The 13,479-nt window shown below is 33.6% G+C and overlaps 1 protein-coding gene across 2 annotated transcripts in view; it reads right to left on the bottom strand.

Annotated features, from left to right (window-relative positions):
- The window catches only part of LOC145266452 (uncharacterized), a 582,076-nt gene that overhangs the window by 137,308 nt on the left and 431,289 nt on the right, over positions 1 to 13,479 (bottom strand). For both annotated transcript variants that reach the window (XM_080122128.1, XM_080122127.1), the window contains exons 30-31: positions 7,828 to 7,927; positions 2,972 to 3,133 (exon numbers count right to left, since the gene is read on the bottom strand). In XM_080122128.1, coding sequence (XP_079978254.1) covers positions 2,972 to 3,133; positions 7,828 to 7,927 — 262 coding nt within the window. The remainder of the gene's footprint in view (positions 1 to 2,971; positions 3,134 to 7,827; positions 7,928 to 13,479) is intronic.

The raw sequence follows: 13,479 nt of genomic DNA, 5'->3' as shown, positions 1-13,479 counted from the left end.
ACCCCTTTCTAATTTTCTCTTTCATTCCTGCTGCTTTAGTGGTGTCGGCTTCCAGAACTCTTAGTAGGTGTCATGTTCACCTAGTACCCTCTTTTCTGATTGATAGAGTACTATAATACTTTCTGTTGCTTCCAGTTTTCTCCTCATGATCATCAGTGGGCACTTTGCCATACAGAATTCTATTCAGATATCCTGTCTGGAGATTCTAGTTGTGTTTATTAGCGTCTCTAGTTTTGTCTTTCTTATTTGCAAACAGTTTTAGGTCATCCATGTACATTATTGTTTCGTCTGCATTAGTGAACTTTATCCGGTTTGGCATTCTCTTAGAATATTGTTCTATGATGAACAGTAGTGGTGATAATAAGGAATGACATTGGAAGATCCCTCTTTGTATTTTAATATATGTTGTCATTCAGCTGTCAGTTCAAGTCTCCATGTTCTCATTGCATTTTCTATCACAATGATTACTTTGCCTGATATTTTGTACGTTCTCAGCCATTCTATTATCCATCTTTGTGGGATCCTATCATACGCTTTCTTGTAATCGATCCATGCCATGGTTAAATTTTTTTTCTACTTTTACCTCCTTCAAGATCCTTTGATCTATGTATAATAAGTCATGTGTTCCACTTTTTCCATTTTGGCATCCTTTCTGTTCCTCTGATAGTAGTTCGCAATGATGAAGGGAATGATAAATTTGTTCCCTCGGTTGTGCTGTTAGTATTTTCCATATAGTAGGTAAACAGATCATAGGCCTGTAGTTGCTGAGGATGATTCCTTTTTCTGCATAATTTTGCACCAATGTGGTTCTGCCTTTGGTCATCCATTCTGCCACATGTGTTTCGTGAATACATCTTTTTAGGTGTTGGACTTGGGCCTGCAGCACCAAAAATTAAACAAAATAATTTTTTCCATACCGATTCTTTTAATAAGGATTGATTAATTCAATGATGTCATATTGGATTTTATGTTAAGACAATTGTAGATTCAAATATAGAAGAGAAAATAGTCATATGAGACTCCTTGTGAGCTTTTTCAAATAACCAGAAGCGAAATAGATTACTTCATTGCAAAGAACATGATGGAAAAAGGAAAATGACAAATAGGATAGACAGAATCAAATATTGATTTTACAGATTCAAAGCTATTAATAGACTGTGGAGCGATTATCTTTCACAATCCACTGGTAGGTGGATTGTGGAGCAAGCTTCAGATGTTTTGCTGTGAATGACCGATAAATTATTCCAAACCAGCTGACAATTCATTTTAAATGGTGATAGTGACATAGAATTTATCCTAGTCGGATGTGTCTCCAGGAAACGCATCAAATACTTGTTGTAAAATGATGAACTTGGGTAGGTGTTATGTTTGAAAACAAATTGATTCAGTTCAGTGAAGAATGTTCTTGATATTGGATGCTATAACTCAATTAGAGATTTTGCCTAGATTTACTTTCAGAAGCCTCATATCTTTCGCTTTCATTATTTTGTCCTTTAGTCCTCATATTCCATGAGTGATGTTTTTAACGAAAGGAGAAGAATTGGTGTCTTCTGGGTTTGATTATATCCATCTAACACTTACCGTTTTTGAACTTGAAGTTGTACTTTTAGTTCCTTACATCAAGTGGCTTCATGCCTTGTCTAAAGCGGTTTACATAAAAAAAGTTCTCAGATCCCTGATCTGTAACAAGTTGGTATTAAAAAAGCTATCCAGAATTTTAACTCTCACCATATCATAAGTATTTTTTATCAAAATCAACTCATAGTTAAGGAAATGGATTCAAAGGTAAATATAATCTAATGCATAACATGAACTCATTTTTTTCTGATTTCTCATTGTTAGCCTTGAATCTGACAAATTGACACTTAATTCTTCTTAGTCAATGTATTTTTCTTCTTTTTACAATAAAATAATGATGTAATAAAAGAATACATTTTGCCAAAGTTCTTGTAAAAATACTTATTTTATTTCAGAAAAAGGTTAAAATGGCAGCAGTTTTTGCTTATAATCTAAACAGCACCAGCTTGGCACTTTTGGCCAAGATCAAAGATCAAAGTGTAGTATCTATCTTCAGATGCTGCACTTCCATTTCTTGTTCTCTTTCGGTGGAAAAGCAGTCCTTCACGACTGAGACAATTTTTATTTTTGTACCTTTTCTCCACGTTAAAAAACGACCCTGGTGTCTAACTCTGTCCCGTGGGGAAGCATTGTAAATAGGTACTATATTTATTTAGAATATAGTAAACTAGTTATTTTTTAAATTGTGTGGTAATAATCCATGTAGATAAGGTGGCTTGTGATCTTATGACGATAGCCAGAACCAACTGATAAGGAAATATAGTTAAGTGTAATAAAATATATGTCAAATGCAAACATTGTTATCACCTTCTTCCACGTGTTTCCATAATCCAGAAAGAAGTGTATCGACAGATGAACGATGAAGAATGACGTCACGTTTTTGAACAGGGATAAAACTAAAATTTCAGATCAGTCTCTCTGTGGAAGCTGTGCAAAGAAGACAATGCTAATAAATGTAAAAATAATCTAAACAGAATGTTGCCTCAGTGTCATCAAGTGTATTATTCATTTCAATAAGTTAATTCGATTAAGAAGTAGATTAGCTAACTATAACATCAGTCTTTCACTCCTGTGTTGATTTTTTCAAAATAAACCTTAAAGAAAACTCAGCGAACGTCTTCTTGTGTCTCTCCTGCATGAAAAGACTTTTTTTTTCGTAGTTAAACAGATAGCGCAATCGAAAGCCTCTTGTGATGAAGAGAAACAGCAACGAAGAAGAGAAGAAAAACATGTAGAAACATTCCGCATTATTTTGTTATTAAAACTTTTACAATAGGTTCCAAAAGTTTTGAATTAATGGATTAACTTTTATAAAGGTCCTACTGACTATAATTGTAATTATAGATACATATGATATATGATAAGACTAAAAAGATTAATGTGTACAACTTACCATAACAATCATCAAGTTTTTGAGTTCCAATTTCTTGGGTTGTTGTATTGTTTGGGCATTGCTCACAACTTGCTTGACCGCTCTTGCTCTGGTAATGTCCGACTGGGCAGTAGGAACAACGATGTGTTGTATTATCGTAGTAAGTACCAGGACCACATTGTACTGAAGAGAGAGTAGAAAAACAAAAGACAGAAGAATTAACATTCTTAAAAAACAAAATGAATTCTTATTTATAAACAAATCATCTTTTATTATTTTACACTGTTTCTGCCATAAAAAATTAAACCATAACATTTTCCCGCTGTTTCTGCCATAAAAATTAAATCATAATGTCAATTTAAAAATTTGAACATTCGTCTAACAAAAATTATTCAGATGAAAAGCAAAAAAAAAAAAAAAAACATTTTTCCCAACCAACTCGATTCATCTTAAGTGGCCACACTAGTTAAATCTACTTAGCCATCTCCAAGTAGTTAACAATTACTTGTTGTAATATTAAATAAGCCATGGTTAGATATTTACTTGCTTTCTATGTAGCAAGATGTGACACACGGTCAGAAAATGAAGAATGTAAAATCAGCACCTCTAAAGGAGAACTTTGACCTAGACAAATTGCCTGGGCAGCCCCATGCAGTAGGCAATAAACTTACTCCACTTGAAACCTGGGTTGCAAGGTTTGGAAGGGTAGACTTTGTTGATTGTCAAGATTCTAGACTGGTATTTCTACCCTGATCTCCAAGCAACCGCAGCGAAGACGAAACCCACCCCTATTCAATCAAAATTGTGTGATGATATGCTTTCATAAATTTGGGTGATTCTATTCATAACCATGTGTGATAAAAATGAACCAATCAGATACCAGAACAGCTTCATAAAATATACTGAAACTTGTTGAATTTTTTAGTGATATCTTTCCATGTCAAAACGAGAAGACTACTGCTAAAAATTTGAACATTCGTCTAAGAGATTATGCAGATGAAAAACAAAAACAAAATCAAACATTTTTCTCATCCAACTCAATTCATCTTAAGTGGCCACACTAGTTAAATCTACTTAGCCATCTCAAAAAAGTAAACAATACTTGTTGCAATATTTAATGGCCATGTGTAAGGATAGATATTTACTTGTTTCCCACACAGCAAATGTGATACAAGGAAGGAAGATGAGGCGTGTCAAGTCAGTGCTTCTAAAGAAGAAAAATTCTCACCGAGAAAAAAATGCCTAGACAGCTCCAGTCAGCAAACAATTAATTTACTCCATCCGAAAACTGGGTTACAAGGCTTGAAATGGTAGACCTCTTTAGCACTACCAAGGTGTCATACATCAGTTCGACAAATACTTGGCCAATTACATAGCCCATCACCTACTGCTGATGGTAACTGAATTAATTCTTCGCCTGAAAAAGTTTCTGGAACAGAATTTATGCTGCTGTTCTGTTTTGCTTGAAACTACATCTTTATTTCAAGAATGACTTTCCAATCAAGAATACTAATACCGAGTCATCAAGAATTATTCTAGCTTTAAAATTAATCTCTCATTTGTTCACTGAGTTGCGTTAATAATATGTTATTAATTCTAGCAGAAGGAACTCTGCTAAATCTGACAAAACTGATAATAAATTGATTTTAAACCTAGATAATATCATATAAATGTAAGAACAGAAATATAATTTTGATAATAAAATAGGAATTATTCAGCAACTCAATCGTGAAGTGATTCCTACAAACACTAAAAAGCAAATTACTATAACTGCTACACATCATTGAAATTCACTTTCTTCTTCACTTCCAAAAGGAACTAAGTTTTACAGGATGGTGTTAACTAAAAGTATTTTCAACCAATAAAAATCGTTTTAAACCCCAGAAAGTAATACATCTATGTGAAAGTATTAAACCAGTGCAAACTTAGAAATTCGTATAAGACCTGGTCAACAAAATTAGTTTCCTTCAGAATTCTCAAACTGGCGACAGGACCAAAGGACCTCAATATCATATATTAACCTCCCCTCCCCCTACACCTTTGGGGTCAAGGGAAGTAAGTAAAAAAAGAACTCAATGACTCACATCCAAGCTTTCCTTATTTTCTCATACATTAGCGATGGTCAGGTGGACAGAAACGAAATGCTGTCACTTTTCATGCACTAACAACATACACCATATAAATCAATACACTAACAACATACACAATGTAAACCAATACAGACACATACACAATGTCATGCTGCCAAATTCCCACAAACGTAGGTTACTTACACATTCATATTCAACTATGAATATATTGACCTACATATTTCTAAGTCTTATGACAACTCAAGTTTCTTCACCAAATACGTGCTAACATAAGTGACTGAAAATAACTTTATATGCTTATAGAATCGTTGATATAAAATGTTTTTTTTTAAATTTCGTTTTTCTCAATTTTTCATTTGCAAAACTGTTTCTACTTTAGTTAGCACTTGCTAACTGGTAACACTTCGATTTGCTTATCTCTTCTTCTCTTCTATCTATATAAATAAAATGAACTCATTTTTTCCCGTCTGATTTTGACATTAATAGGATTAAAAATCAAGATATTTCATGCACATATAATATGCACAAACGGCAGAACAATATCTGAGGTGTGTTATAGACTTATTATTTCTCAAATTCCTCGATAATCTTAGATTTCTATACTTTTTCTGCTGAGAAGTAACGGCCAAAATCGGTTAAGATCAATGGAAGTGGTAAAATATTTTCTCTCTAATAAATTCCTCCTCCCCCTGCCACCACTTAACACCGTTTGGGGATCGTTCACAAGGAACTGTTGAGAAGAGAACACCGGTTTGGCTTCGTAGTTCTTTCATGTGAAGTTATTTAAAATCACTAAACTAAGCTGCAGTGCTCTGTGGCGTAGTGGTTAGCGTGCTGGACAATTCACATTATATTTTCACGTTCGCGCCAACCTACCGTAGTCATTTTTTTTTTTTCCTAAACAACTGGAATGGACTTTTCTGTTAACGTTGCAGATGTTATTTTTCACACTTTATTTTCCTACTTTTACTCATGACTCCGGGTTTGATCCTTCCTACTTACCTACCATAACATTTTTTAAAACTCCCCCCCCCGTCCCGGAAACAAACACTCGGGCAACGTCGGGTACCCCCTCTAGTTTATTATATATATATTATATATATATTATATATAATACATACTTACATATAGTTCTTAGCACTATTGTTGTCTAAAATCCTAAGACCAGAGACTATGCCACATTAATTTAAAAGAGATAATCTATGTCGAATTAAGCAGAGTTATTCCCCTCCTTACGTAGCACTATAAACATGTTGACTCGAATATTTGCAAACCTTGCGACTCTTAACTTTCTTCACAAAAAGTATGTTCGCATAAATGACTTTATTGGATTTAGCAGAGTTATCCGCCTTCTTAAAAAGTCACAATAACGACTATACAAGGTGTTAGGTATATGTGACTATTTTATTTATTTTTTTGCTTTGCCACACGAAAATGTCAATGATATTTTTTAAACGATAAAAAAGTGAACCTGATTTATTTAAATAATGAGACAGACAGAGAATAATATTAAGCTGTCTATTTTACAGCATAATGTAACCCGTTTTTTAGGTTACATTATGCTGTAATACAATACCTAGTATTATACTAAAGCTGAGTTAATCAACGTTTGTTTTGTTGTGGCTTTTTGGAATAAAGTAGAACCTCAATCACACAAAATAGATACTAAAATATTAATTTTGGGATTGAGTTATGTTTTAAAATATCCATTTTAATTCTCATAATTAGTTGAAATTTGTAATTAACTGATAAGGTCGTCTCTTTTTTAATTATTTATGCATTTCTTTAGACTCTTCTCATTTTATGTTATTCAGCGACTCTGTCATAGTTTTTAAATTTGTCAGCATTTACAGAAAAAGTGAGTCTCTCTTTTTAACTCATTTATATGAATTTATTCAAAACATTCTTGGCACGCTGTTGATTGGTCCATTCTTCCAGTTCTTTGCCTAGTTTTGGCAACTCTTTTGGGCTATTTCCATAGCTGGCTTGTCTTGTGATTCTGTTTCATTCGTAAGACAGTCTTGTCCAAAATGTTAGGCCAGTTTCGTGATGGAGGTTGTTTTGTTGGTTCTTGTTTCTTGATGTTGATGTATCATCATGAAGTTTGGATACTGACAGCTCATCAGATATTGGCCAGTGCTCACAATAGTGGCAGACACTGGTTTCTGTATGTTACTCTTTATAGTTTCAAAAATTTCCCCGTTAAAAGTGAGACAGGAAGCAACAGGCCAAACAAAAATAAAGAAAACAGAGTCGAACAATGATGTCATGTTTCTGAGGGGTGAGAAACAAAGTTTTTCAAATTAGTCTCTCCATAGAAACTGTGGAAAAGAGACACCGCCAATAATGTAGAAAACTTGATAATCTAAGTGGAATGTTATCTCGATGCCTATGCCCGTGTGTGTCACTCATTGCAGTTAATTAGAAAGTTTAATTATGAAAAGAAGCTTATATCTATAAGAACCACTAGATGAAAGCACAACAACAAAAGGAAAAAATAGATCAACGTCTAAACACTTTCCACATATGTACAAAGAATTTTTTTCATTTGTTATTGAAAATATAACACGAATATCTTCCATGGAAAAAATAGAACAGAGAAAAACTTTCCCAATGCAATAATTATTGTAAATGATTATTTCTATTGAGTTCTATTTTTATTTTGGGGTGGGAGAATTGTGTAGTCGCCATTGTTTTCCTGAAAGAAATAAAATACATGGGATGCAATTCCACTGCATCACTCAAACTTCCAGCAGCCTTTTTATTACAACAGGGAATTCAACTTACCACATTTATCGTTGACAAATGCGTAACCATATAGACATCCTGAAACGGGAGTCACTTCAATGCTGTCCGTCTCCAATTTTCCTAATGTCTGTTTTTCAATCTTTCGAATGAAAAAAAAGAAGAAACGCCGTAAGAAAAAGAAATGGGTTTCATTAAAATACATTTTAAATATTAGTAAAAACCTGATTTTCATCTTATTATCAATGATTGACATAATTACCTGTCAAGTACGTTTTTAGCATTTTGTTATGAAGTGGTGTGAATGAAATGATGTTTCTCTTTCTTCTATTTTTGATAATAATAATTATTAATATTATTATTTTAATCAATACTTCTAATATGCCTGCTGAGCTTCACGATCTGGTGGGCAGGTTGGGAACATTACTGTCTGTGTGAGGGAATGGACTATAGAGAAGAGTATAAGTAGAGCGTCCAGCTGCATCTGTGTAACCTGAGAAACCAAGCCAATTTTTATTGTGGACATTAAAGTCACCAAACGCATGTATTTGGGCGTTACTAGGAGAGTGCTACATCTATACTATCAGACATGATCGATTAGGGTACAATTCTGACTTGAGGAAGAACAGTAGAGAAAATATAAGTAACTAACGGAGTGATGAAATGTTAGTCGAAAGCACATAAGAAGCCTGGTCATCCGATTCAAGATTTTTCTCTCTCGTTAAAGGAAGGGTGCTATGGATATAGACTCCAACCCCGCACATATATCTATCGGAGTCCTTACGGCAAAGTGGAAGGTATCCTGTCATGTTAAAGTAGTTAGAGGGGATTGAGGAGTGTAAGTTTGTTTCACTTAATGCTAAGATATCCGGGGAGTTCACTAAAAGGTAAGACTCTACATCATCTAGATTACTTCTAAAATAGGGAATAGAGGAATGGCGTTCAATGTCCTAGTCAGGAAATTAGGCCAAGTACAGGCTGGTTCAGATGAGTCCCAAGTACTGTACCTCTGCACCTAGCTAATAGACAAACAAGAAGTGTGAAAGCCGGCGATAGGCAGAGCCTATATACTCCTTAAGCAAGTTGGGTTTGCAAACTGGGAATTTGTTCGAGTCACCAACTCTAGGAAGGTTGTCGTCCATGACTGAGGATGTTTCCCTCCTCCAGTTTTATTATCAGAGTTTTCTATCTCTTATATGGATGATCTGACAAGATCTACATGTTTCAAGGAAAGGCTGTCCCCTTTCCATGTAAATAAGAAGAACATTAGATAGGTGAAAATGAGATTAGGATAAGCCGAAACTCGTACATGGCAAAAACACTAGAGGATGACCTCCAATCTGTAGTGGAATGGGGACATAAATAGATGGTCACATTCAATGCTGCCAAGACTAAACTGGTTTCCTTCAATAATTACAAGAAACCTTCTCTGCCACCAATAGCAATGGCCAGTGACTCCCTGTCTGAGAGTACATCTTTCAAACTCCTTGGCCTAACGTTCACAGGAAACATGAGTTGGAACAATTATATTGAAAACATTACCAGGGCCGCTGCGAAAAAGGTAGGCTCTCTCTACCGTGCTAGAAAACTACTGACACCTGAAAGTATCCTATACCTCTATAAGGCCACCATTCGCCCATGTATGGAGTATTGTTGTCATATTTGGGCTGGTGCATCTGCTACTAGTCTCTCGCTCCTAGACAAGGTTAAAAAAAGAGTCGCCAATCTGATAGGCCCTAAACTGTCATCTAAGCTTCAGCCTCTGTCCCATCGACGAAACGTTGCATCCCTCTGATGTTCTACAAGTATTTTAATGGTGAATGCTCTGACGAACTGCAGACACTTGTGCCCCCACGACGTAGACACCCTCGATAAACCCGACAGGCTGCAAAATCCCACCCCACACAGTAGAGATCCCTAGATGTAAAAGATCTTTCTACTCCAGTAGTTTCTTCCCCAGAACCGCTAGACTCTGGTCCATTCCAGGTTCCTGCTTCCCTAACTGTACTGACATGTAGAAGTTCAAGTGCAATGTGAACCGACATCTTGCTGCCCAAATCCCAACATAGTGCCCCAGTAGTTGCTGCCCCTGATAGTAGCCCCCTATACCAAAGTGGCAATTTGCCTTGTTTGGGGTGAAAATGTAATAAAAAAGCAAGGTTAAGAAATAGAATGTTAGAAATTGAAATGTTAGAATTTAGCTATTGTTAAATTCTATTGGAAATACTTAGATATTGTTTGTATTGTAAAAAGAATTGATTGTTCATTCTTTTACAAACTGAATATAAAAGATGTCAGCTAAAAAGAATGAACAATACAAATTAAAAATACATTGTTAAAAATAGGTTGGTTGAGAATTCTTTGTTGTCAAAAGTGTGTTTGGAAAACGTGTGCGTAGCCACATGAATTGGTCACGTTTTGGAACCACACTTCCGACGTCATAGCAAAAAGGGAATCTAAATATAGGAGCTAGAGTTAGTCAGATCAAGGCAGTCAGAAGGTCGAGTTCGAGCAGTCAGCAGAGTCGGTCGGAAACAGCTGACATGATCAGAGGAGGGTCCCCTTAGAGGCGAAGGGGTTTAACCATGTAGAACAAATGTGAATTCCTAATGTCATCATCATTCGACCCGTCAAATGTAATAAAGAATCACCATCAATATTTGTCTTCGTGTCGTCTTTCAACAACTGAAAGGTATATGTCTTTGTCTATCATCATTTTAAATGAACTTTGTATAAAACCCTTCCAATTAATGTTTCCCCTCCTCCATCATAAGTAATGATTCGCCCCTCTGATGTAAAAGAACAGTATTACACAACCTTCAATGAGGAATTCTCGTCTTTCTCCTCTCACTCTCTTATAAATGTTTCCCTCAGTATATGTATGTCTGTACATGAGTCCCGTTATATAAGTCCTCAATATGAACTATGCGTCATCTCCATATTTTAATATGTCCCCTGCTATACAACACACAGGTCCATCACACCGAGATGGGTAACTATGCGCCTGTTTTCTACATCAAATATTTCTGCGTCCCCGCATGGATGAAAGTATTGAGTAACTTACTTTAAGGTTTTTCTCTATTATATATAAATAAGGGGGTATTGGTGATAGATTCCCATATAACATTTACAAGAAATTGTATCTTTCAAGTACTGTGAGAAAATCTATCTGCTCTAGCAACTAATTTATATTAAGATGAACGAAGAATATTAATTACTTGAATATGTAAGAGAATATAAAGCAAAGAAACCAAAGAAATGGTGGGACTAGATCTACATAGAAAGGCTACATACAACCCGGATAGATAGATGCACTTAATTTGGTGTCTTTCGAGTGATCCATGGTGGTCAACTAAAACATCATTTTATCAACGTGGAATGAATCGGGGTGAAAAGATTAGCGTATTTTTTTAGAGCAGTAAGAGTGGGGGGGAGGATCTGCCTTTAGAGCAAAATGTGAGCTTTGATTTTATTACTTCCTTCTTTTATTAATTAAAATGATATAATTTTCGATTTCCGTATTAATAATTTAAAACATACAAACTCCCTTTCTAAAGGGGGTGAGTGCTAGAAAAAGAGATGCATGTTTCCAATTTTCTATTGTATCTATACATGTATATTGCTAACTATTAATATATGACAAACAAGATGACATGCAAGACAAATCTGGGATGTAGAGCTGCAAGTGGGTAGATAGGACACAGAATATAGAAAAGGAATAAAATATACAATAAAATAAATTATGTTTTTTTTAGTAATTTTGATTTTAAAGACAGATTATGGCATGGTTAAAATTATAAAGAGGTTTAAAAAAATAATTTTTTAATACAAGTCCCCATTACAAAATGTCATTATTGTATTTTATTGTATAGACTCGCCAGTTAAAATAAATTCGGATAAGAATGGACTTTGGAAATGTGATTAAAAATACACTATAAATATATTAAAAATTACAGATTACGTATTGTACTTAATATAAGTTTAAAAAAATGGATATTTTAGAGGTTTAAAAATCGATAAGATCCTCACTATGCGTCCAATTTGAAAAACAAAATGGACAAGATGGATAACAGGGGCAAATAATATATATATATATATATATATATATATATATATATATATATATATATATATATATATATATATATACGCCCCTTAATGTAAGTGATACGTAACAGAAAGCTAATGTACATTTAAAACACAAAAAAAATAAAAACTTACAAGTGAAATCAATAATTCAAATTAACATCGGAATCTCCCCCCCAAATCCAAAATTGACAACTTATCACTTACAACGATCTATCTTCAAATGCAAACTTTCAGACACAATTCTAATTTAGATATTACGTACAGAATTCCATCCAAACAAAAAAAAAAAAGAAAAGCGTTAGAATCGTATCGTCGTTCGATGAAATTAAACTAGTGTGTCGTTTTTATAATTACTACGATGTAAGAGGGGGTTGGGGTGGAATAGACTTGTTGGGTCTTTTTAATGCTGTGTTTAACAACAACATTAATGAAATAAGGACGTTCATTGGCCAGTAAACTAATGTACATTTAAAACTTTTGTACCAGTAAACTAATGTACATTTTAAACTTTTGTACCAGTAAACTAATGTACATTTAAAACTTTTGTACTAGTAAACTAATGTACATTTAACACTTTTGTACCAGTAAACTAATGTACATTTTAAACTTTTGTACCAGTAAACTAATGTACATTTAAAACTTTTGTACCAGTAAACTAATGTACATTTAAAACTTTTGTACCAATAAACTAATGTACATTTAAAACTTTTGTACCAGTAAACTAATGTGCATTTAAAACTTTTGTACCAGTAAACTAATGTACATTTTAAACTTTTGTACTAGTAAACTAATGTACATTTAAAACTTTTGTACCAGTAAACTAATGTACATTTAAAACTTTTGTACCAGTAAACTAATGTACATTTAAAACTTTTGTACCAGTAAACTAATGTACATTTAAAACTTTTGTACCAGTAAACTAATGTACATTTTAAACTTTTGTACCAGTAAACTAATGTACATTTAAAACTTTTGTACCAGTAAACTAATGTACATTTAAAACTTTTGTACCAGTAAACTAATGTACATTTAAAACTTTTGTACCAGTAAACTACTGTACATTTTAAAACTTTTGTACCAGTAAACTAATGTACATTTAAAACTTTTGTACCAGTAAACTAATGTACATTTAAAACTTTTGTACCAGTAAACTAATGTACATTTAAAACTTTTGTACCAGTAAACTAATGTACATTTAAAAACTTTTGTACCAGTAAACTAATGTACATTTAAAACTTTTGTACCAGTAAACTAATGTACATTTAAAACTTTTGTACCAGTAAACTAATCTACATTTAAAACTTTTGTACCAGTAAACTAATGTACATTTAAAACTTTTGTACCAGTAAACTACTGTACATTTTAAAACTTTTGTACCAGTAAACTAATGTACATTTAAAACTTTTGTACCAGTAAACTAATGTACATTTAAAACTTTTGTACCAGAAAACTAATGTACATTTAAAAACTTTTGTACCAGTAAACTAATGTACATTTAAAACTTTTGTACCAGTAAACTAATGTACATTTAAAACTTTTGTACCAGTAAACTAATGTACATTTAAAACTTTTGTACCAGTAAACTAATGTACATTTTAAAACTTT

The sequence above is a fragment of the Euprymna scolopes genome, chromosome 41 (genome assembly GCF_053919585.1).
Source record: "Euprymna scolopes isolate OS-2025 chromosome 41, ASM5391958v1, whole genome shotgun sequence".
Lineage (NCBI taxonomy): Eukaryota > Metazoa > Mollusca > Cephalopoda > Sepiida > Sepiolidae > Euprymna > Euprymna scolopes.
The sequence above is the reverse complement of the archived record's forward strand: the minus strand, read 5'-3'. Positions and strand labels throughout refer to the sequence as shown.